A 21,254-nucleotide genomic window follows, 5' to 3' on the forward strand; every position below is an offset into this window, starting at 1 on the left:
GAACTTTTAAGAAAGGGTCGAGACATGAGAGGTCTAGTATAGGCCTCCATGGTCCATCCTTTCTGGGGATCAGAAAGATTCTAGAGTAGAATCCGCTTCTTTTTGTTTCTGTAGGCACTGGTTCTATAGTGCGTTGTAACAGCAAGGTTTGCAGTACTGGTCGCAGGAGGGATAACTGATTGGTGGGTGGCTGTGGAGTGCCCAGCCTTGCTGGAGGGGGTGATCCAGGCCATAAAGTAACAGTTCTGGATGACGGACAGAAACCATTTGTCTGAGGTAATGAGTGACCACACAGGGAGACGGTGAGAGGCACGGGCAGACTGGCGAAGGGATGTGGAAGGGGTGGGTAAGAGGTTGGCAGGTAGTCAGACACTACCTGCCCTATCTGGAAAAGGAGGCCTCTGGTTGGAGGAAGAAGCTCTAGCCAGAGGGGGCAGTTTTCTAGATGGTCTCCTGGACCTGGAGCGAGCCATAAGCCTAGCAGGTTTTCTAATGAACTGAGTCTTGGCCAGTTAGTGCCTATGGAACTTAGGGATGGGCGAGACTAGCAGGTGTTTGAGGTCCTGCAGTTCTTTGCCTTTTTGTTGCAAGGACTTGAAGAGGTCAGCCACTTTTCTGCCAAACAAGACAGAGTGATCTAAAGGGGCATCAATAAGTTTAGCCCTGAAGTCGTCAGGTAGGGGTTGAAGGCTTAGCCAAGAGTATCTTCTTAGTGTAGAAGCTGATGCAGCTGACCTAGCCGAGGCTTCAGCTGCATCACAACTGCATCTTATGGAGTGTCTATTCACCTGAGAGGTGAGAGCTAGCAGGGAGGTCAAGGAAGCATTGGCTGCACAGTCTGGGATGTCAGCCAATTCCTTAGGGGCTTTGTCCGGCACGGCTAAGGAGTACTTGGCCATGTGAGTTTGGTAGTTAGTGGCCCTGAATGACAAGGTGGCAGAAGTGTATATTTTTTCCCCAACCATTTCATAGTCTTGCTGTCCTTGTCAGCTGGAAGAATGGTCACAGTAGGGAGACGTTTGGAAGCCCTATCAGTAGAAATGGAGATAGTGGCTGGGTCAGCAGGACAGCATTTAAGCAAAAATTTCTCTGTCTCAGGGACCTTGTACAGTCTTGTCTGCCCTGAGTGGGGCTGGAGGTTGGGAGTCAAAATTGATGGAAGCAGAGTAAAAGGCATCCAGGAAGACTGGCAGAATAGGGGGGATAGCAGAAGATTAGGGAGTCCATCTGTATGAAGTCATAAAACCTCTTCTGCCCTTCAGTCATGTCTGAGGATTCCCATTTAAAGTGGTCTTTCATTTTTCTAATAGTTTCCCCAAAGGTTAAATCCTCCACTGGGGAGTCAGGTTCAGTGGAGCCTTCATCTGGGGAGCCATATCCCAGGGGGAAGAGATCTGTGAGGAGTAGGAGTGGGAGTCTTCTGAGGAATCCGACAATTCCTCATCTTCCAGTTTTTCTACCCTCCTTTCAGGAACTAGAGGTCTAGGACTTGGGAGGGGAGGAGCAGTGCTAGGGGTTCCTATTGTAGTAGGCTGTAGGGCCATAAAGGTGTTAAACTCTGCCTGAAGGCCTGTCAATCGGGCATGCTTTCAGAAGCATGAGATAAATGATTTGTTTTTTGTTTTTTCTTAAGAGGCCTTGCAGGTGTCTGGCTGGGCGAAGGCCTCACATCAGACTTAGGGATGGCGGCGGAATCTGACTGGCCCACAGAGCGCTGGTTCCCCCGAGTCTAAGGTACACGCTGGTAGAGCCTCTACGGACGTGCCGTTGGCTCGAGATTGTGTGGCCTCCTCAGAGGTACCTGCTTTATCTAGATTGACAGAACCCGAATCCTCGTCCAGGCCGATGTAGGCTACAGACTGAGGAACGGATGGTGGAGGCGCAGCAGAAGTAGTAGGCTGCATGGTCTTGGCCCTCTTCTGAGGTGGTTCGATGCGACTTCCATCCCTAACACTGTTTGTTTTATCCGCTTGTTTTCTAAGTAGAGATTTAAAGCACGCAAATGGCGATGCAAGGTCTTGGGTACAAACGCCTGACAAATCGTGCAGTTCTCATGGCCGTGTTCTAAACAAAAGAGGCACTGATCGTGGGTGTCTGTGAGGAATCTGCTGACCACACTCACACTTTCCCTTTCCGGATGACATGAACAGACTACATAAAACAACAGGTGGACTGAAAGAATCCCCGACAGGGTACTTCTCTTAATTTTCTTAACCTGACATCCGTGAGAAGCAGGAGCACCTGGTGTATGTCTGGCAGCTGAAAAGGTCTGAGGGCTGGTGTGTGCAGACATCACTTTTATGGCCCACATTCCTGCTGAAGTCCGACGCACCTGGAGGAACTGAAAAACTTTGGAATCTTGGCCGGATGAACTGGAAAGGAAGAATGGTAAACCTGCATGTAGAATATTGCAACAGTGGAATGGAAGGACATCAAGACAGTACATGCAATGACACTTAAGAAAAGAAATTCTCATCTTCTCCAGATTTAAGATAAAACAAAGACTAAACTTAACGGCAACTATTTTATACCCTGGAACACAGCATACCTATTTAGCCTGAAAAGACGTCTTGGAAAGGCTTCATCAAGCATACTGCATCAACAATAACATAGGTTAACTAAATTCCACAAGGAACAAATATTAGAAAAATAACTGAAACCACAATGACATTCAGCATAGTTCTTCCCATGCATGGGGTTAGTTGTGAATTGTGAAAAATTAAAATGTACACATTATTTAAAAAAAAATCAATAAAACAGCACAGGATTTACAATATTACTGTTAAAATAATGAGTGCAAAACTGAATGGCCCTTGAATTTACCATAGACACAAGCTGGTCTCCCAAATGTCTGGAGATGAAATATCGATTACTGGACAATCATCACACTCCTACAGCATTTGTGAAACCATACCTGAAATATAAAAAATCAGCTAACCAGATGCATCAAACTGATTCTTAGAGCACGTTTAGCTGGTTTATGGTACTTGAAATATTTTGCATTACCTGCATGCTGCTAGAGTTTAACTGGCTGCTAAATCATAATTTTCCTTATAAAATGACACTTAAATTGTACTGTAAATAAAATGTAATTTCAGATGTTAAGCACAGACCAAGATAGCTATCCATCCACCCATCACCCTTTTTCCCAATTTTGCTCATGAGGTCAGGGTGTCACTTCAACAGTGACAATCATCTACAGCCAAGGTTTACACAGATAGGTGGTTAAGCCCTGCTGTGGTTGTTCTTCCATAACACACACTTGCATGCACACTCAACTAGGACCCATTCAGAGTGCCCAATCCATCTACTGCATATCACTGGAATGTGGGAGGAAACCACAGCACCCGAAGAAAACCCATGCAAACATAGGGAAGACATGTAGACTCCACACAGAAGGCATCCCAGTCAAGAATCGAACAGGGGAACCTCTTTCTGTGAGGCAACAACCCTATCGATTGCACCACTGTGCTGAGACCACAAGATCTGTCATATGTACTTTAATATACTAGAAAAATCAAGTGTGTAAATATTGCCAAAGCTTGTCACGGGGGTGGGGGAGGTCAGGTAGTTAGGAGGTAGAAATGTTCAGCTTCATCTTACTCAAACATATATTCAATGGAAAAGCAATTGCAATAAAAAATAGTGCATTTCAGCATATTAATTAGCAGGTTTGCAGGGACAGTTATCTTGCAGAAGATACCATTGCTCTGAATTATTCTTCCCATCCACATTAAACAAAGTTCATCCCTGTCCATATTCAAGCGCAATTTGGATCTATGGATGGGAAACAAAAAATTTACCCCAACACTTCCCCTGTACTGCTAATAATCACAGGCAGCTCCTAAAAGCTTTATCCCATGCACAGGTCCCCCTGAAACTATGGTATAATCCCAATTACTCTCAATAGGGGTAATACATAATTATCGACCATTAGATGGGGTAAGGCCAATCTATAACAAAACAGTATAGGTTAATTGCAACACAAAAATGGAAACTGGCCAGGCTTAAAATGGCTCACAAGTGCAGCTAGCTTAGCACTTCCCTATGAACTAAGTACACTAAAATGAATTGTTTGTAAAAAGTACAGATTATAAAAGGCCACAGATTGGGGGAGGGGGTAAGAAGAATTAAAATGAAAGTGTTGTGGGTAGTATTACATGAAAAATGACAGATATCTGCATTGGAGTTCAGTTAACAAGAAACAGTTAAAGCATTGCTTGCAAGATGTGTGCAGCTCGTTCTAAAACTGAGCAGTCTTCTGTTGTTGAACAAAAGACATTCTAATCTTGCAATTAAAAGAAACTTAAGCTGCGCTTGTAATATGTATTAAAAATCATCAAGCATGTTGCAAACAATATACTAAGCTAATATGTGTTTTAATTTTTTTATTTTTTAAACACTTTTACAGAATTATCACTTGTGACACTGGCAAATTTACATTTATATAAAAGTAAAACTGTATTAAGTTAACATTTACAAACATTATACTTCACATACACTACTATAAATCATATAACCTAAGTAACATTACATAAATTATTCAGTTCCTGCCCTTTTACATCTTTATTAAACCATCACTTACGACATAGGCAATTACAAAATCATGCATTTGTATAAATGAAGAAAAAAACACACCAACACAATCCTAGTTGCAAACATTTTACATCACAAACCATACTGACACTGACAGCTGCAAACATTATACATGACTTATAATCTACCCATTTTCAGTCAGACATTACATAAACTGATTTAAGTCCTGCCTTCTTTTAAACCTCATTCCTCCCCTGTATATACTGTTTCCACAATTCCCATTTTTTTCCTAAGTAGTTTGCTCCAACCCTTTTCTAAAGATCTCAATTCCAGTTGTTTTATCTCTGTTAATATATTCACTACTTCTACAGTTGGTTTAGATTTTGATTTCCATTTTCTAGTAATTGCTTTTTTTGGCAGCCACCACAATTAGACACAGCAAGGCCTTACTGTATCTAAGCAATTCCGATTCTTTAACATATCTAGGAAAAATCATCGCCCTAGTCACACCAATCTGCCCACCCAGCATCTCAGACAGTGCATCCCCCAGGGAATCCTTAAAGTCCACCAACTTAGCGCACTTCCTGAATACATATTCAAAATTACATCTCCTTCTTCCCCATCACACCTCCAACATTTGCTCTCTGAAGAAAAATTCTCTGGAGAATACTTTGGGTATAAAAATATCTATATAGACATTTCCAAGCAAAAATTCTAATTCGTTTAGATTTTGTTGCATATTTGGGAGACAAACATATATCCTCCCATTGTTTTTTTGCTAATTGCTTATCCAATCTCTCTTCCCAATGCTTTCTAATCTCCTCGGACTGATTCTTATAGCTATCATGCAATATTCTCCTGTGATTGATTCTTATAGTTATCATGCTATATTTTACACACTCTACAAATTACTCCTTTAATGACCACTTCTGTTCTAGATTCTACTAAAAACTCTACCAGTGCTGGTATTTTGTTTAGGACCCCCCCCCCCCGCCATTTCTTTCTCTTTGCCTACACTCTGATATCAATCCTTGATAGGGAAAGGAAATCTCTAACCTCCCAATACCATGGTTCCTTTGGCATTATATCATCTTTCCCTCTCTAGTTATCTGCTCCAAATACTATGGTTCCTTTGCCAGTTTTCTCCAATAAGTACTATCTCCCTCATACCTATTGTCTATATCCCTAATGCTCAGATCTGCTCCGAGCTACAACAGAATGGCATTAAATATACTGATCCCAAGGATACTGCCAATATCCTGGCAGATCGATTTAGTGCCAACTTCACTCCCCTCTCACCCCCTAAAGAGCCCATCTCAATACCAAAAGATTGTCAAATTCCGATAATCACAGCCACACAGGTAGAAACAGCACTCTCCAAAGCTAAGAATACAGCATCTATGGGACCAGATGACATCCCAGGCTGTGTACTACATAAACTACAAAATGAACTGGCACCCCACCCAAGTGTCATGTTTAATCATAGCCTCACCTCAGGCTTCGTGCCCGAGTGGCGCACAGCTACAGTTATCCCGCTCCACAAGGGAGGATCCACCTTAGATCCCGGGAACTACCGTCCCATCAGTCTGACAAGCCTGATCTGCAAGGGCATGGAACGCATTATCATGGAACTTATAAACAAACACATTGGCAACCTCCAGACACTGGACCCCACCCAGTTTGGGTTTGTGAAGGGCCAATCTTGTCTCCTGAATCTGATCGACTTCAAATTGGTCTCCAGAGCTGTGGACGACGGTAAGGAGGGCCACACAGCCTATCTGGACCTCGCCAAGGCCTTCAACACCATCCCCCACTCTAGAATCATAGATAAACTTACTAAGCTGGGCATAAATCCCTATGTCACTCGATGGGTTGCCAACTGGCTTACTGACGGAACCCAGACTGTAAAAGTAGTAGCCAACTTCAAATCCAGCTCCAGACAAGTGACAAGTGGAGCACCTCAGGGTTCAGTCCTGGGACCACTCTTGTTTAGCATCTACTTCTCTGAAGTACAAGCCAACATTAAGGGACTCTGGCTAACAAAGTTTGCAGATGACTGCAAACTGGGAGCCATTATTGAATCTCCAAATTATGTGGATATTCTACAAAAGGGCCTTACAGAAACAGATGCCTGGTGCCACAGCCATGGGCTCAAGCTTAATGCCAAGAAATGTATAATCATCCTCTTTGGAAAAAACATGTACCCATGAACTGCCACATAGGTGGCAAGACACTAAACATCGAATGTGTGATGAGAGACTTAGGGACACAAGTGGACAGTGGTCTCACTTTCGATAACCACATTGCCAAAACAGTCAGGAAATCCTTCTACGTGGCACACCTCATCACTAAGGGCTTTTCATCCAGAAAAAAGGAGGTCATTGTCCCACTGTACTCATCCCTCATTAGACCCATTACAGAGTATAATGCCCCATTTGGTATGTACCTCACAAGACATCTGCAATAGCTGGAAAGGCCACAGAAATACCTCACTAAAAGAATCACAGGCCTAAAGCAGGTGCCATATGCTGACCGTCTAAAAAAAACTCCAGCTATACTCTGTGGCATATCGTCTACTCAGAAGCGATCTCTGCTTAACATACAAGGCCATGTCAAACCCTGAGCTGTTGGACATGCTCCACTTAAAGAAATCCCAATCCCTCAGAGCCACACGCTCCAGGGATCTAAACCTCATCATTACATTGAACAAAACATGCTGGAGGGATAGGTTCCTGACCCAGAGACTCCCCATTCTCTGGAATAGACTGCCCCATACATGTCAAGCAGAGCACCTCATTGGCCCTCTTCAAAAGGAACCCTGATGATTGGATGGGAGATAGGAAATTCACCCCGGGGATCATGTCAGTCACCCTGCTAGACAGGGGCCCAGAGAAGTAAATATTGTGGGAAAGAATTTCCAGGGAATTGTTATGGCTAGGCTTGCATAGGCCTTAGGGCCGACAGCCTAGTACCAACCTATGAACCTATAACAGCAATCATCCCTATTGGCAGAATCTCTTCTACATTCCTGTGTTGGACTAGTTCTTAGGATACTTTATGAATACAATATTCTGTATGATTATTTTATAGGTTCATAGGTGTCCACTAGGCCAACGACCACATGGGACTTTTTAAGCCTAGCCATGCATCCCAAATCTCAGACAAGTTCTGATACCCTTGATAAGTTTAAGCAGGGGCTTGGAAGATGAAATATTTACAAGCAAGGGCTTGGGAGATGAACCATTTACAGGTTGCCTGTGTCCATTAGAGACATGGGTGACAAACCAAGGATGAATTTCCTGTTCCCCATCCAACTGTCCAGGTTGCACTTGAATTGGGTTAGGGAGAAACCCTGCTTCACATGGATGGGGAGCCTGTTCCAGAGACAGAGCAATCTCTGGGATACATACCTGTCCCTCCAGCAGGTCCAATTTCACAGGCAAGGTTCGAGTCTTTAGACTGGGTAATTCTGGTGCTGTCTGCCTTGAGGATATACAGGAGTTCCATCAAAGTGGGGTCTGACAATGCCCTGTATGTCAGGTATAGATATCCCCTCAAAAGCCTGTAGGAGACAGAATACAGGTATAGAGCCTTGAGGCGGTCTGCATAGGACATTTTACTTAAGCCCTGTATTCTTTTAGTGAGGAACCCCTATGCCTATGCCTGGTTATGTACCACAGGGAGCACTGTACTCAATGTGCCTGGTTAGGTACATACCAAAGGGGGCATTGTACTCAATGATGGGTCTGATGAACAGACTTCCTTGGACTTAGATGCCACACCATTGTTTACAAGTTGCGCAACACAGAAGAATTTCCTCACTGATGCAGACATGTGATGGCCAAAGGCTAGATTACTATCTATGTGTGTCCTTAAGTCCCTGACTACTAGGTCAACTCTAAGGGGTGTGTTGTCACTATGATAGTTACTAGGGGTGGATGACTTACCAAAGGATACTATTATGCATTTCTTGGTATTTAGTTTTAGTCCATGGCTTTGACACCAATTGTTTTGTCTGTGTCACCCCCTCCTGGAGAACATTTGTGTCAGTGTGGGATTCAATAACAGCTCCCAATTTGCAATCATCTGCAGATTTAGTCAGCTGGAGATCACTGACATTGCCTTTGACTTCAGAGAAGTAAATGCCAAAAAGGAGCAGTCCAAGGACTGATCCCTGAGGGACTCCACTTGTGACTTGCCTCTTTGTATAGGTGGACTCCCCAATTCTAACTTTTTGGGTCCTGTCTGTGAGCCAGTTGGCTATCCACTGGGTGACATATGAGTTTGTACCTAACTTGTTGAGTTTGTCAACACTGCCAGAGTATGGTATTGTATCAAATACCTTGGCCAGGTCAAAGTAGGCAGTGTGAACCATTTTGCCCTCATCCATTGCTTTGGTGACATTCTCAAATAAGTCCACTAGGTTGAGCTGCCCTTAACGAAACCAAATTAGGTTGGGTCCATTGTCTGGAGGCTTGCTATGTTACTACTGATCATTTCCATGATTACTCTTGCATGTAAAGCCAGGGAAAGAATTATGAGACTTATGGGTCTGTAGTTTCTAGGGTCTGTAGATGGCCCACCTTTGTACAGAAGGATGACTCTTGCTGTTTTCATTCAAGCAGCACGAAGCCTGACATGAGGCCCTGACAGGTCATGTTTCATGTTATTTAGAAGGCAACCTGGGATATTGTCTGGGCTCATTGATGCAGTGTTCTTGGCCTTAGAGCATTAAGGACTTGTTCCCTAGTAATAGCAAGGGGAGTTATATTAGATGCTACTTCCTGAGGGAAGGTTGAGTGGGAGAGAGGGGTAAAGTTAGGGCTGAATTTATCAGCCAGTAGGTTTTTCTATATCTTCTGGCTCAGCATAGGTGGCTCCATTTACAATGAGCTCTGCACACAATTGTATACTGCCTTTGAGGCTGCAGACATAGCTAAAGAATGACATGTCTTTGCTCTTGACTTGGGAGGCCAAAATCACCTCAAATTTGGCTTTGGTAGACTATTTATCGTCTAAGATGTTTGTTTAGTTTGATGAGAGTGCTTTTATCCTGCTGGGTGCTGCACCTCCTAATTTTTGCCATAACTTCCTTCATCCTGTTATACAGCCTATTGATTTTGTGATTCCACCAGGGGGCTTGTTTTTTGAGTTAGTTCTGTATTTCTTCTTGGTGGGTACAGCTGCCTCTCTGCAGCTATTAACATGCTTGTACAGGACTTCTGTGAAAAGTTCTGCATAGGCAGCAGTGTTCTCAGGGTTTATGGGGGCTTGGAATTTTGCCAGGTTATCACTTAATAGTAGGAGGTTAGCCTTAGAGTAGTTCCTGAACATTCCAGGTTTAGCTGGAGGTCCAGGTCTTATTTTTTACTTTATTTTTACTGTACTTCAAAGGAGACCATTTTGTGGTCTGACCTTGCCAATTAAGACATTACAGTAGGGGATGTGCAGCACTCTCCCATATTAGTGAGGACCAGATCCAATATGGGTGTACCCCTTTTTTGTGTATTATCTACCTGGCTCAGGGAGTTTGTGTTTACAAAATCCAAGAATCTCTGTGCCTGTACGTTTGGTGTTGTACAGGATTCCCAGTTAACAGTGAGGTAATTAAAGTCACCCATGAATATGGTTATTGGGTTGGATTGTTAGTGTTTCTAATAAGTTTAAATACATGGTATGGGTTTCCTGGGTCATAGAGAGGGACCTACAACTGGCAAGGAAGTGATACTGGAGTTTGCCTATGGTGATTTGAACATGGAGCAGCTTAAGCGCATTGTCCTGTTTGACCAGCCTTGAGTTATATTTATTTTTGATGTAAATAGATACATCTCCACCTTTAGACCCGGTCTGTGTAGTAGCTGATATAAATGTGTAGAAGGCATAATAACTTTGCACTGTTGGTGTGATCGCCACGGCATTAAACAATGTCCCAGTGACAGCACAGACATCAGCATTCTCTAGGGTTAAGACAGCTTCTAGGGAGTGGACTTTTTTGTTTAGACTCCTTACTCTCCTTAAAGGCCTGAATCCAAAAACCCAGTCTCTCCTTGTTTCTTGAGCTTCTCCCCATTTCATCATCATCCCTTTTCACTTTGAATTATTGTTTTCTGCTTTTGCTTTGTATAGGAGCCTTAACTGTGTGGCTCTGAAATAACTATTCAAATCCGGTATTCCCAGTCTTCCATGTTCTACTGGAAGAATCAGCTTATCCCATTTGACTCTTGCCATCTTCCCCTCCCAGATAAAGCCCTTCAGCTCTTTTTTAATTGCTATCCATAACTTCTCCTCTGGCAGATAAAAATATGCCTGACTAATGGGACTAAAACATTTTAACTACTTGTACCTTAATATCCATTATCCATATAACAAATCACACCTTTTCTCAGTTTTTTTATTATCTTTTTAGTCTCTTCCCACATATCCTTAACTGGCACACTAGAATAATTTTTAATCTATACTCCTAAATACTTAATTTTATCATGTCCTCATAAATATGGATATTGCTGAACCAATTCATGTGCAGGTACATAATTTACTGCTATTGCCTTTGTTTTCGCTTAATTAATTTTGGATCCCAAAAAGATATGAAATGGTCTCAAAATGTTCCACAAAACTGTAATATCTTTTTTGGATCCGTCAGGTGTGTGTGTGTGTGTCTTTCGGCTTTTCCCGGTTAGGGGTCGCCACAGCGGAACTCCGGTCTGCTAATGATTGGCAGTACAGTTTTACGTGCTGGCTTGCCGGGCCCAACGCACCACCTTCAACGAAGGAATGCCCATTCACACATGTCACCACACAGAAGACACTATAACTGAGAATCGAACGGGCAACGTCCAACTGTGAGGCGACAACGCTACCGCAGCACCACCAGGTATAAAATAATATTTGGAAATATATGTGTTTTTATTTTTTAGTACTAATACCTTAAAAATGTACGCTAACTTAAAACCGATACACCCTAAAAGTGATTTCACACAGTATTCAAACTAAGCAAATGAAGAAATTTCTGAGGTCAAGATTAGCTAATGGTGCAGATCTGTGCACCTGCTGCAACAGCATCTTTTTAGATGGTAAACAATGTTGCTAATTTTTGAATTAAAAAAGCAAAACAAACAAAAACATTATTTTTCTGTTTCCAAAGAAACTGGTTATAAACAGCTTTTAAATTTAAAAGTTTGACTACTTTCTGTAAAAGGGGGATCACTTTAAAATGAGACTTGAAACATAAAAAAAATTAAAGATTCTGTTTTCTTAGGTAATGCCTCAAAAACTGGTTCAGTAGACCTATGTCAACGAAATGTTTACTCCAAGTGTAAATAAAAATTAACTTTGTATTTATGAACATTTTTAGTTTGTCTCCATAGATCTTAAATAGCTTATTTATTTTCCCCCCGATTTCTCTTACCCTTTGTCATTTGTTTTACTATTAGAAATTAGTATGAAGCTAAAACTGTACCAAGTCTTAAAAAGCTACAGACATGTTGTGCAAGTCCTAGTCTGCGTTTTTGGCAAACTTGAATATTTTAATTTTCTTCCGCAATGTGTAGGGAAGAAGAAAGAAGATCAGTCATCTCCAACAAGAAATACTGACAAATAATGCTCTTTTTACCACATTTATTAAAATTGACACTGTACATGTATTTTCGGCACATCGCTTGGAATAGAAAGCAGTTAAGACTTACTGTATTTAAAAGCTGCACATTACATACACAGTGCAAGCAAAGCACACTGAGTGGATCTAAAAGTTACATACCTGGCCATAAACTTAAACAATGAAAATCAGAGTCACGTACTCCAAATCAAGAAATAGTTAACCTCCATAACGAAAGTGTAATTTAACAATACAGCACTGCCAACAATAAAACAGTATAATCCTTCCCATCTACCCATTCCTCAGCAATTATTTCAAAAGCATGTCCTCCCTACTCAAAACACTGTAAATCTTTAAGAGGCCTGTTCTGGAGTGACATTTTAAACACAAGACTTTGTGCTTTACTTGGTAAAGGGAGCTCAGCCTCTTTTAATAACATTAAACAGAAGTGGAGCAACATTCTATATAGGTATGTGTGTGTGCATATTATGTATACGTGTGTTTGTATATATAAAAATATTACATTTTATATATATATATATATATATATATATATATATATATATATATATATAATATATATCTATCTCTCTCTCTCTCTATATCTACATATCTATATGTCTATATATCTGTATATCTATATCTATATGTCTATATATCTGTATATATATATATATATATATATATATATATATATATATAAATAATATATATCTATATCTATAATCATATGTATATAAATAATATATATATTCCCTTACCACTTGTGCACATTTTATACAAAACCCAGCAATGAGAAACAGCACAAAGAGAGTAAACGTTAAAAATATATTTTTCTCAGTATGCAGCAAGTAGAAGTGCATGTGTGTAACATCATTTCTATAGTCTGTGGTGGTTAAGACAATACTGCTTATGGGGGGTGGCTGTTACCCCCATACCTTTCTGTCAATGTCTTCATTCAGTAATTTACTAGTATACTGTAACTACACTTGCACACTGAAGTTGAATGAAAGGGTTTTAGGAACATCACTTAATTCTTATGTATGTTAGTGTCTAGTACAGTTAATTAATACTACCCTTTGTAAGGGGGGGGGGGGTACATCTTAATCATCCCAAACATACCACTACAAAAGCATGATGGTGGTGCCATCAGGTAGGTGACATACCAACCTGATACAAAAAAATTCTAGTTATTTTATAAAGTAGGGCAGGGTAGTGGGGGAACCAGCCCCCCATCCTTACCAGTAATATGATAATTAAGAATACATGACCCACTGTGAGAGCTGGTAAGGCAGAACGCCCAACCCTCTGAATGTTTTAGATCCAATATCGAGGCTGGGTAACAGATATGAGTATCAAGCTGGGCCAATGGTGATCTCTGTATGCACAAAAGTGGTATGGAGTGGCAGCAGGCCTATGTCATGGCTGTTGACCTTTCAAGAGTATCCCTAAGGGATAATCTTCTACCCACAACTCAGGCTCACAGGAGTAAACAATGCCTGTTCAAAGGCCCGTGCCAATAACCAGGGCATGGCTTCACCCTGATATTCCTCCTTGCTAGGTCAAGCAAATTCAGTGGGGCTAATGTAAAATCCCTAGAATTTGCCATTTTGACTCAAGTACACTCAAAATTCAAGATTAACTTACAGGGCCTGCTTGCCCATGATCAGGCCAGGAGTTAGATGACCAAAGCACTCAGGTGCTCAAAAAATGTCACTTACACTAATAGATTCACCTCCACTTAGCAACTAGGAGTGTGCCTTGCCAAACACCCCATTTTCCCTCAGAACAGACAACTGGGATGGGATCAGTTCACAATAATTATGGACTACCTGGACCCCATGTAGGGGACCTTGTAGGTCATCTTTTACCATTCATCAGAATTTTGGTAGTTTCACTGTTGAAGTTAAACCCAAAGGAGATGTGAATGTAAGACTTTAATCAGTGATAGCAGGATCAACAAGTGAACTGTTTGACTGGCAAAAAATTAACTGCAGTTAGCTGGAGATTAGTGCACTCAACTGATGCACTTTTCATAGAATGCACCATGGCAGGTGCATATCAATCCTCAAGCACAGAAATGTCTGGGGAGGTTGAATGTTGATCTAATACAGGGTAATCCAAAAGTACAGTTTTGTACCTACCATAAATGTAGATGTCCGAACTGGATAGCATCTGCAGTCATAACAAGTGGGTTGTCCTGTCGTCAGGCAGCCCTGCAGTCGGCCGGATTCCAAAGTCCGGGTCCGGCTTCGGCTGATGTCGCACTCCACCCGACGTCATCTCTGTTGGTCTTCGGGTATAAAAGCATCAGCCGACGCCATTTTCCTCAGTGTTTCTTGCCCCAGATGCCAGTAGCCCTCTTGCAGGGTAAAATTTGGATAGATGCCAATGTTTCCAAATAGATAGAGGTAAACACAACAATAAGCATATATGTACATATATACAAACAAATACACCATAAAAGACTCCCCCCCAAGAGCTAGCTATTAGGAGGGTAAACACCCTAGGAGTACCACAGAGGGGAAGGAGGGAGGGTAATCCTGACTGCAGATGCTATCCAGTTCGGACATCTACATTTATGGTAGGTACAAAACTGTACTATGTCCTTCATGGATGCATCTGCAGTCATAACAAGTGGGTAGAATACCATAGCCAACTAGGGGAGGAGGATAAAGGTAGATTATGGTGTGTTTAGGATCCCTTGCAGTACAGCAGTGGCAAACCCTGCTCGGGATCTGGAATAAAGAGGCAAATTATAATGCTTGGCAAATGTATGCACGGAGGTCCAAGTAGCCGCCTCAATAATGTCTTTGGTTGCCACTCCTCGTAAGAAGGCTGTGGTAGTGGCTGTTGCCCTTGTAGAGTGAGGTCTTATGTTCTGTGGAACTGGTTTTCCATGGAAGGAGTAACAGTATCGTATGCAATTTCCTATCCATTTGGAGATTGTCTGTTTGGAAATAGCTTTTCCTTCCCTTCCTGTTGCATAGGCTACAAAAGTTGGTCAGCCTTTCTGCTATTTTTTGTTCTGTCCAAGTAGTAGCGTAGCTGTCTATGTACATCCAAGGTATGCAGTATTCTTTCCCCTCTGTTTTGTGGGTTGGGAAAGAAGGTAGGTAGGTGGATTGCCTGGTTTAAAGATACTCTGGATACCACCTTAGGCATAAATGTAGGATTAGTCCTCAAGGACACTCTATCTTGGTGGAAGATTAGGAAGGGTTGCACTGCCATTAAGGCCTGTAGTTCTGAAACCCTCCTTGCTGAAGTAATTGCCAGTAGGAAAGCAGTTTTCCATGACAGGTGTTGTAGGTCTGCTGTTGCTGCTGGTTCAAGGGTGCTAGTGTCAACTTTTCTAGCACAAAGTTTAAGTCCCAAGCTGGTAATGGTGGTTTCCTTGGAGGTTTTACATTCTTGATTCCTCTGAGGAACTGCCTGAGCAAAGGGTGCGAAAAACAGGTGGATCAAAGCTGTATTCTGCTGAAATAGCTGATGCATGTATCTTGATGGAGGAGTAGGACAGGCCTGAATGAAGAAGTTCGCCAGATACTCCAGAATGTTAGGCATATCTATGTTTGACACATCTTTTCCTCTTTCGGTACTCCAAATGACAAACCTTTTCCATTTTCCAGCATAGTTCTTTCTTGTTGAAGGTCTGCGTGCTTCAAGAATAATGTCTTTAACTCTTTGGGAAAGTTCTGGATTAGCTGCTGCTATGTGATGTTCCATGCAGTCAGTTGCAGCGTTTTAGGTTTGGATGTATGATGCTGTAGTTGTTCTGAGTTAACATCAAAGGCATCAGGGTATTGGCCACATGTTGTTCGAGACATGCTCTTCAGTAGTGGGTACCAGTGTTGTCTTGGCCAGTTTGGGGCTATCAGGATTATCCTTGGACGTTCTTCCTTGATTTTTAGTAGTACCTTGTGTATCAAGGGAAGAGGTGGGAATGCATATGCTGTTAGGCCTTTCCAGTTGAAGGAGAGTGAGTCCACTTTCCATGCTAGTGGGTGGAATGTCCTTGTGCAGAATTTTTGAGCTGGTGATTGAGAGGTGATGCGAATAGGTCTATCTGTGGCATTCCCCATTTCTTTGAGATGGTCTTGAACATGGCCGGGTGCAGCTTCCATTCGTGGGCATCCGAAGTGGTTCTGCTTAGTATGTCTGCTAGAGTATTGTCTTTCCCCGGTACAAATATTGCCTGTAACTGAATGTTGTAGCTGAGAGCCAGGGTCCACAGCTCCAAGGTCATTCTGCATAGGGGGTATGAATGAGTGCCTCCCTGTTTGTTGATGTACCACATGACTGTGGTGTTGTCTGTCCTTATCAACTGGCCCTCTTTGAGGAATGGCTTGAACTTTTGGATTGCCAGTTTTACTGCCAGCATTTCTTTTAGATTGATGTGCAGGTGAAGTTGATCCTGTGTCCACAATCCTTGCACGCATTTGTCCAGCATGTGGGCCCCCCATCCTAGGTCTGAAGCGTCTGTTGTGATGGTCTGGCTTGGTTGACATCTGCGGAAGGGCAGGCCTGGGTTTGACTGGCATGCCTGAGCCCACCATAGGAACTCCTGTTTTAAGCATGGAATTAGTGGGATTTCTGTTTCTAGACTGTGTCTGTGTTGGGACCATAAATTCTTTAGGTACCACTGTAGTTTCCTCATATGTAGTCTGGCAAATGGGACCAAGATTATGCATGATGCCATGAAGCCCAAGGCCTGTAGAAATTTTCTTGCTGTTAACTTGTTCAGTTTTGTTAGTGCCAAGAAGTAAAGAGGAAGTTCTTTTGTTTTTCTGTAGTCAGGAATGCCATTTGTTGTACTGTGTCCAATTCAGCCCAAGAATGTCCTTGTTTGGGATGGTATCAGCCTTGACTTTTGTAAATTGACTGTGTATCCCAGTCCTTGTAGCAAGTAAATGACCCTTTGTAAATCTGTTGTCAGCTTGCTTTTGTTGTCCCCTTGTAGCAGGCAGTCGTCCAGGTATGGGTAAATTTGTATTCCCTGTAGTCTGCAATGGGCGATTACTGATGCCAGGCATTTTGTGAATACTCTGGGCAGTAGATAAGCCAAAGGGCAATGCTGAGAATTGATAGTGCTCTGATCCTGCAAGAAATCTGAGGTATCTTCTGCAGATTGGTCGAATGGGGACGTGCAGGTATGCCTCCTTGAGATCTAGAGTTACCAGCCAAGACTCCTTGCCCAGCATGGGAAGAAGTTGCTGTAGGGTCAGCATTTTGAATTTTGGGACAATGATGTATGTATTTAAGGTGGACAGATCGAGAATTGGTCTCCAACTTTTTCCTTTCTTGGAACTAGGAATAGTCTGGAGTAGAACCCCTTTCCTTGTTCTGCTGTTGGCACTCTTTCCACAGCTCTCATGTTTGCTAACTCCATTATCTGGCGTAGAGCCTCTGTTTTTGATTTGGAGGTAGATTTGGCATTCCTCTTTGACTGGTAAAGTGTGGAAGTGAAACCGGTAACCTTGATCTATGGTTTGTAAAATCCACTTGTCTTTTGTTATGTAGTGCCAGTTCTTTGAAAATAAGGTTAACTTTCCGCCTAGAGGGGCTGCTATTTGTTCCCTGGTAGGCGGATTTAGGATTAAGTCACTGTGGCTGTGCTGATGTAGTGGCAGTGGCTGTGTCTGTGCCTCTGCTGCTACCTTGCCACTGTCGTCCTCTGTAGGCACCTCCTCTGGATTGGTTTCTGCCTCTGGAACGTCTATTTCTGCCCCTTTGAAATTTTGTGGAGTCAGGAAAGGACCAATTTTTGGCAGGCCAGTTCCTGCTAAACCTTGGGGTTGAACCTGCAAGAAATCTTTAACAGTTTGAACAGATTTTGCCTTTTCTTCCATTTTCTTCATAACCTGCTGGGCAGGTGTACCAAACAAACTTGTCTTGTCCATAGGAGCATCTAGCAACTTAGCTTTAACATGATCCGGTAAAGCTTGTTCCTTTAGCCATGCATGCCTTCTTATCACTGTGCCTGTCATGGCTGATCTAAATGAAGCCTCCAGTGCATCATAGCCACATTTTAAGGAATGGTTGCTAACCTGTTGTATGTTATTTACCATCTCTAATACATATTTCTTATCAAGAGATTCATCAGTAGTTAGTTTTTTAGTTAATTGATCAAGCATAAACTCTTGGTATTGTATCATGTGAAACTGACAGTTTAAAGCTCTAGCTGAGAGAGTAGCTGAAGTGTAGACCTTTTACCCCATCTGTCTAGTGACCTTGCTTCCCTTTCAGAAGGAATAGGGTTTTTAGCTGTGGTCGCAGCTACTGCCTTGGGACCCTGGGATATAGTTTCTGGGTCTGCAAGTGGGGCCTTGTAAAGGTGGTGATGAGTATCTGGCACCCTGTAAAATCTGTCTGGTTTGGCAGGGGCTGGGGGTAAAGAGTCTGGAGCGGAGCAAACATCATTGAAAGCATCATCCACCACAGAGAGAACAGGAGGTATAGCTAAGGGCCTGTGCTGTGGGAGGTGCAGAAAGGTCCTAAGTCTTTTTCTGGAGTCTGAAAAATCCTGTTGCTGCCATTGGAACTGTTCTCGCATGGCATGCAAGGTTTCCCCAAAGGAGAATTCTTCTGGTGGAGAAGCAGCTGGAATGGATTCTTCAGCATCAGAATCTTCAAAATTGGAGAAGGGAGCCTCAGGCTGGTCAGTTATGTCTGATTCATCAGCAGAATCATCAGAAGACACTGGCTCAGGGGGCTCTGCCCTAGGTCTCTTCTCTGGGGCTGAGAGGCCCTGTCTGGGTGAGATTGAGATCCTCTAATTAAAGAAATTAAATCTTCTGCCAAAGAAAGCATTTGAGAACTAGAAGAGGGCCTGGAGGAGGGGGTTTTAACAGGCACTGATTTAGTAGTCTTGGCTGCTTTAGCCCTGGCAAAGGCCTTAATGGACATGGCTGCTGGAGGCCTAGCAGCACCACGTGCTGGGGTAGAGACATCCAAGGGGATGGTGTCTGATAAATCAACCACCGTAGTGGGTAAAATTTCTGAGGTCGATTCAAGAATTGTAGCAGGGGCCTCAGTTGTAAGAATAGGTTCAGCTGTACTTTGAGCAGTTTTCTCGGTTTCGCGAAACCGAGACACTCATGATTTGCTTTGCCGTGGTTTCGCCGAAACCGGACCGTGAGTGTCGGTCTTTATCTTTGCGTTTTTTGGAAGATTGGGTAGTCGGAGGATCCGACGGCATAATGTACGCAAAATCAGTACCGAAAAACTGTTCTGCAAACTCCGACCGACGCCTAAGCGCTCGCCGGTTGAAAGAGGCACAGGCGAACAGGCTGCTACGCGTGGGCTGGGCCTAAACAAGGCAGACAGTAAGAGTGGAAATCTTTATGAGGTATTTGTTTCCCACAGGTTAAACAATTGTTAACTTTTTCTGACATCGGCTGAGGCAAGAAAGAGTCCCCAACGGGGTACTTAGCTTTAGAAGTCTTCGAAGTAGTATTCGGTAGAAGTAATCTCTGGATCCGACCGACCGGCACTTGTGAACAGCTTCTGCTTCGGGCGCCACGCGGCAAGAAAGACTGAGGAAAATGGCGTCGGCTGATGCTTTTATACCCGAAGACCAACAGAGATGACGTCGGGTGGAGTGCGACATCAGCCGAAGCCGGACCCGGACTTTGGAATCCGGCCGACTGCAGGGCTGCCTGACGACAGGACAACCCACTTGTTATGACTGCAGATGCATCCATGAAGGACATCCGTAATATCCAGCAGAGAAAGCTCACAATGCTAAATCATACAGTTTCATTTTTTTTTTGTGGGGGAGGGTACCCTAACCTCTGCTGCTGACTTCCAACAAATCTTCCATTAACTTGTTTGTTCAATACTGTGGGGTAAGCAAAATCCTGCTGTATCCTTTCTGGCAGGTGGGCTCTTCATTTTCAAGGAGACAGCACCTTGCAACATATTCCTGTTATTTGCTGTCCTACTTTCTGGGACAGAGTTGAGAGGAGGGCATCATAGTTTGAAGCAGTTTTATTCCAGTAAGCAAGGAAACAGAATCATAATTAATTAAAGCAAGGCTAACATTATAAGCGTCACGGTCCTTGACCCCAGTCCAGCCATACCCGAAAATGGCTAATATACTTCATCCATGGGATTCATGATATGGCCTTCATTAGGGCATGACCCCTGATGTAGGCAAAGCTCCAGCCTCTCTCCCAAAGGACAGGTGGGCTGACAAACTGCTCAAATTCCCTGTGCCCACATCTCCTCCAGCACCCGAGCCACTAATCAAAACTGGGGCTGTTTTGTTGCAGTCATTAACACCACTTCTCTACACCACAAAGCTGGGCATGGATCAGATAGTAATCTTTCTGAAAAAATGAACATAAAATCTCTAAAATGCAAAATGCAGAAAGCACATCTTTAAGACAACACTGGAAAATATTAGAGAGAAAAATACTGACATTGTTCTTCCTTTCCTGCCTCAGTATGAAGAACTTTCCAAGCAGTAATGACAAAGATAGTTGCAGACAATCTCATGTATAATTTACTACTGTTTTATCCATTTTTACTATCCCTGAAGCAGTCATTGCAGTATGTACCATGAGTTCTTTTCTTAGTACCACACCACAGCTCCCAGTACAGTGAAACTGTCAGTTTCTCAGTCTGCACCTCCCATAAGTCCACCCTTACTTCCAAAAGCTGCCACATTAGAAGCACAGTATTGCAACTGCGCCAGCATACTACAAAACACTGAATGTGTATTTAAACAAACTGCATAACCAGTAACTTCATAAGCTTCCAGACCTTATTTGGAGACTTCAATGGTGAGATGGCAATCTTGCTTGCAGTCTGCTGTGCTGTCATATTAAGAGATGTTGCAACACTACCTTCTGCAATGGTTACAGCTTTTGGAGGTGTTCCAGGAGCAGTGGGGGAAATTACTCTACCTGCAAATATTACAGAAATTACAGTCAGATGACATCTGCAACATGACAAAAATAAACCATATACAATAAAAAATGTTCTCTCGGTGTCTAAAGACTACCAAAAGCAACTACCTTCACTTTTCTTCAATTTTTCATGACAGCAGTTTCCTAGGAAAAAGATTTTGAATCTATTCCTTAGACTCCGGTGCAAAATTCAACTACTGTAGCACAGAAACTGC

General features: G+C 42.7%; 1 protein-coding gene across 9 annotated transcripts in view; it reads right to left on the reverse strand.

The window, feature by feature from the left end:
• Positions 1-21,254, reverse strand: part of LIN54 (lin-54 DREAM MuvB core complex component) — a 1,508,411-nt gene that overhangs the window by 687,561 nt on the left and 799,596 nt on the right. For all 9 annotated transcript variants that reach the window (XM_044061349.1, XM_044061353.1, XM_044061352.1 and 6 more), the window contains one exon: positions 20,894-21,036. In XM_044061349.1, the coding sequence (XP_043917284.1) occupies positions 20,894-21,036 (143 nt within the window). The remainder of the gene's footprint in view (positions 1-20,893; positions 21,037-21,254) is intronic.

This window comes from Protopterus annectens, chromosome 2.part0 (genome assembly GCF_019279795.1).
Source record: "Protopterus annectens isolate FY-2018-M chromosome 2.part0, PAN1.0, whole genome shotgun sequence".
In the NCBI taxonomy this organism is placed as follows: domain Eukaryota; kingdom Metazoa; phylum Chordata; order Ceratodontiformes; family Protopteridae; genus Protopterus; species Protopterus annectens.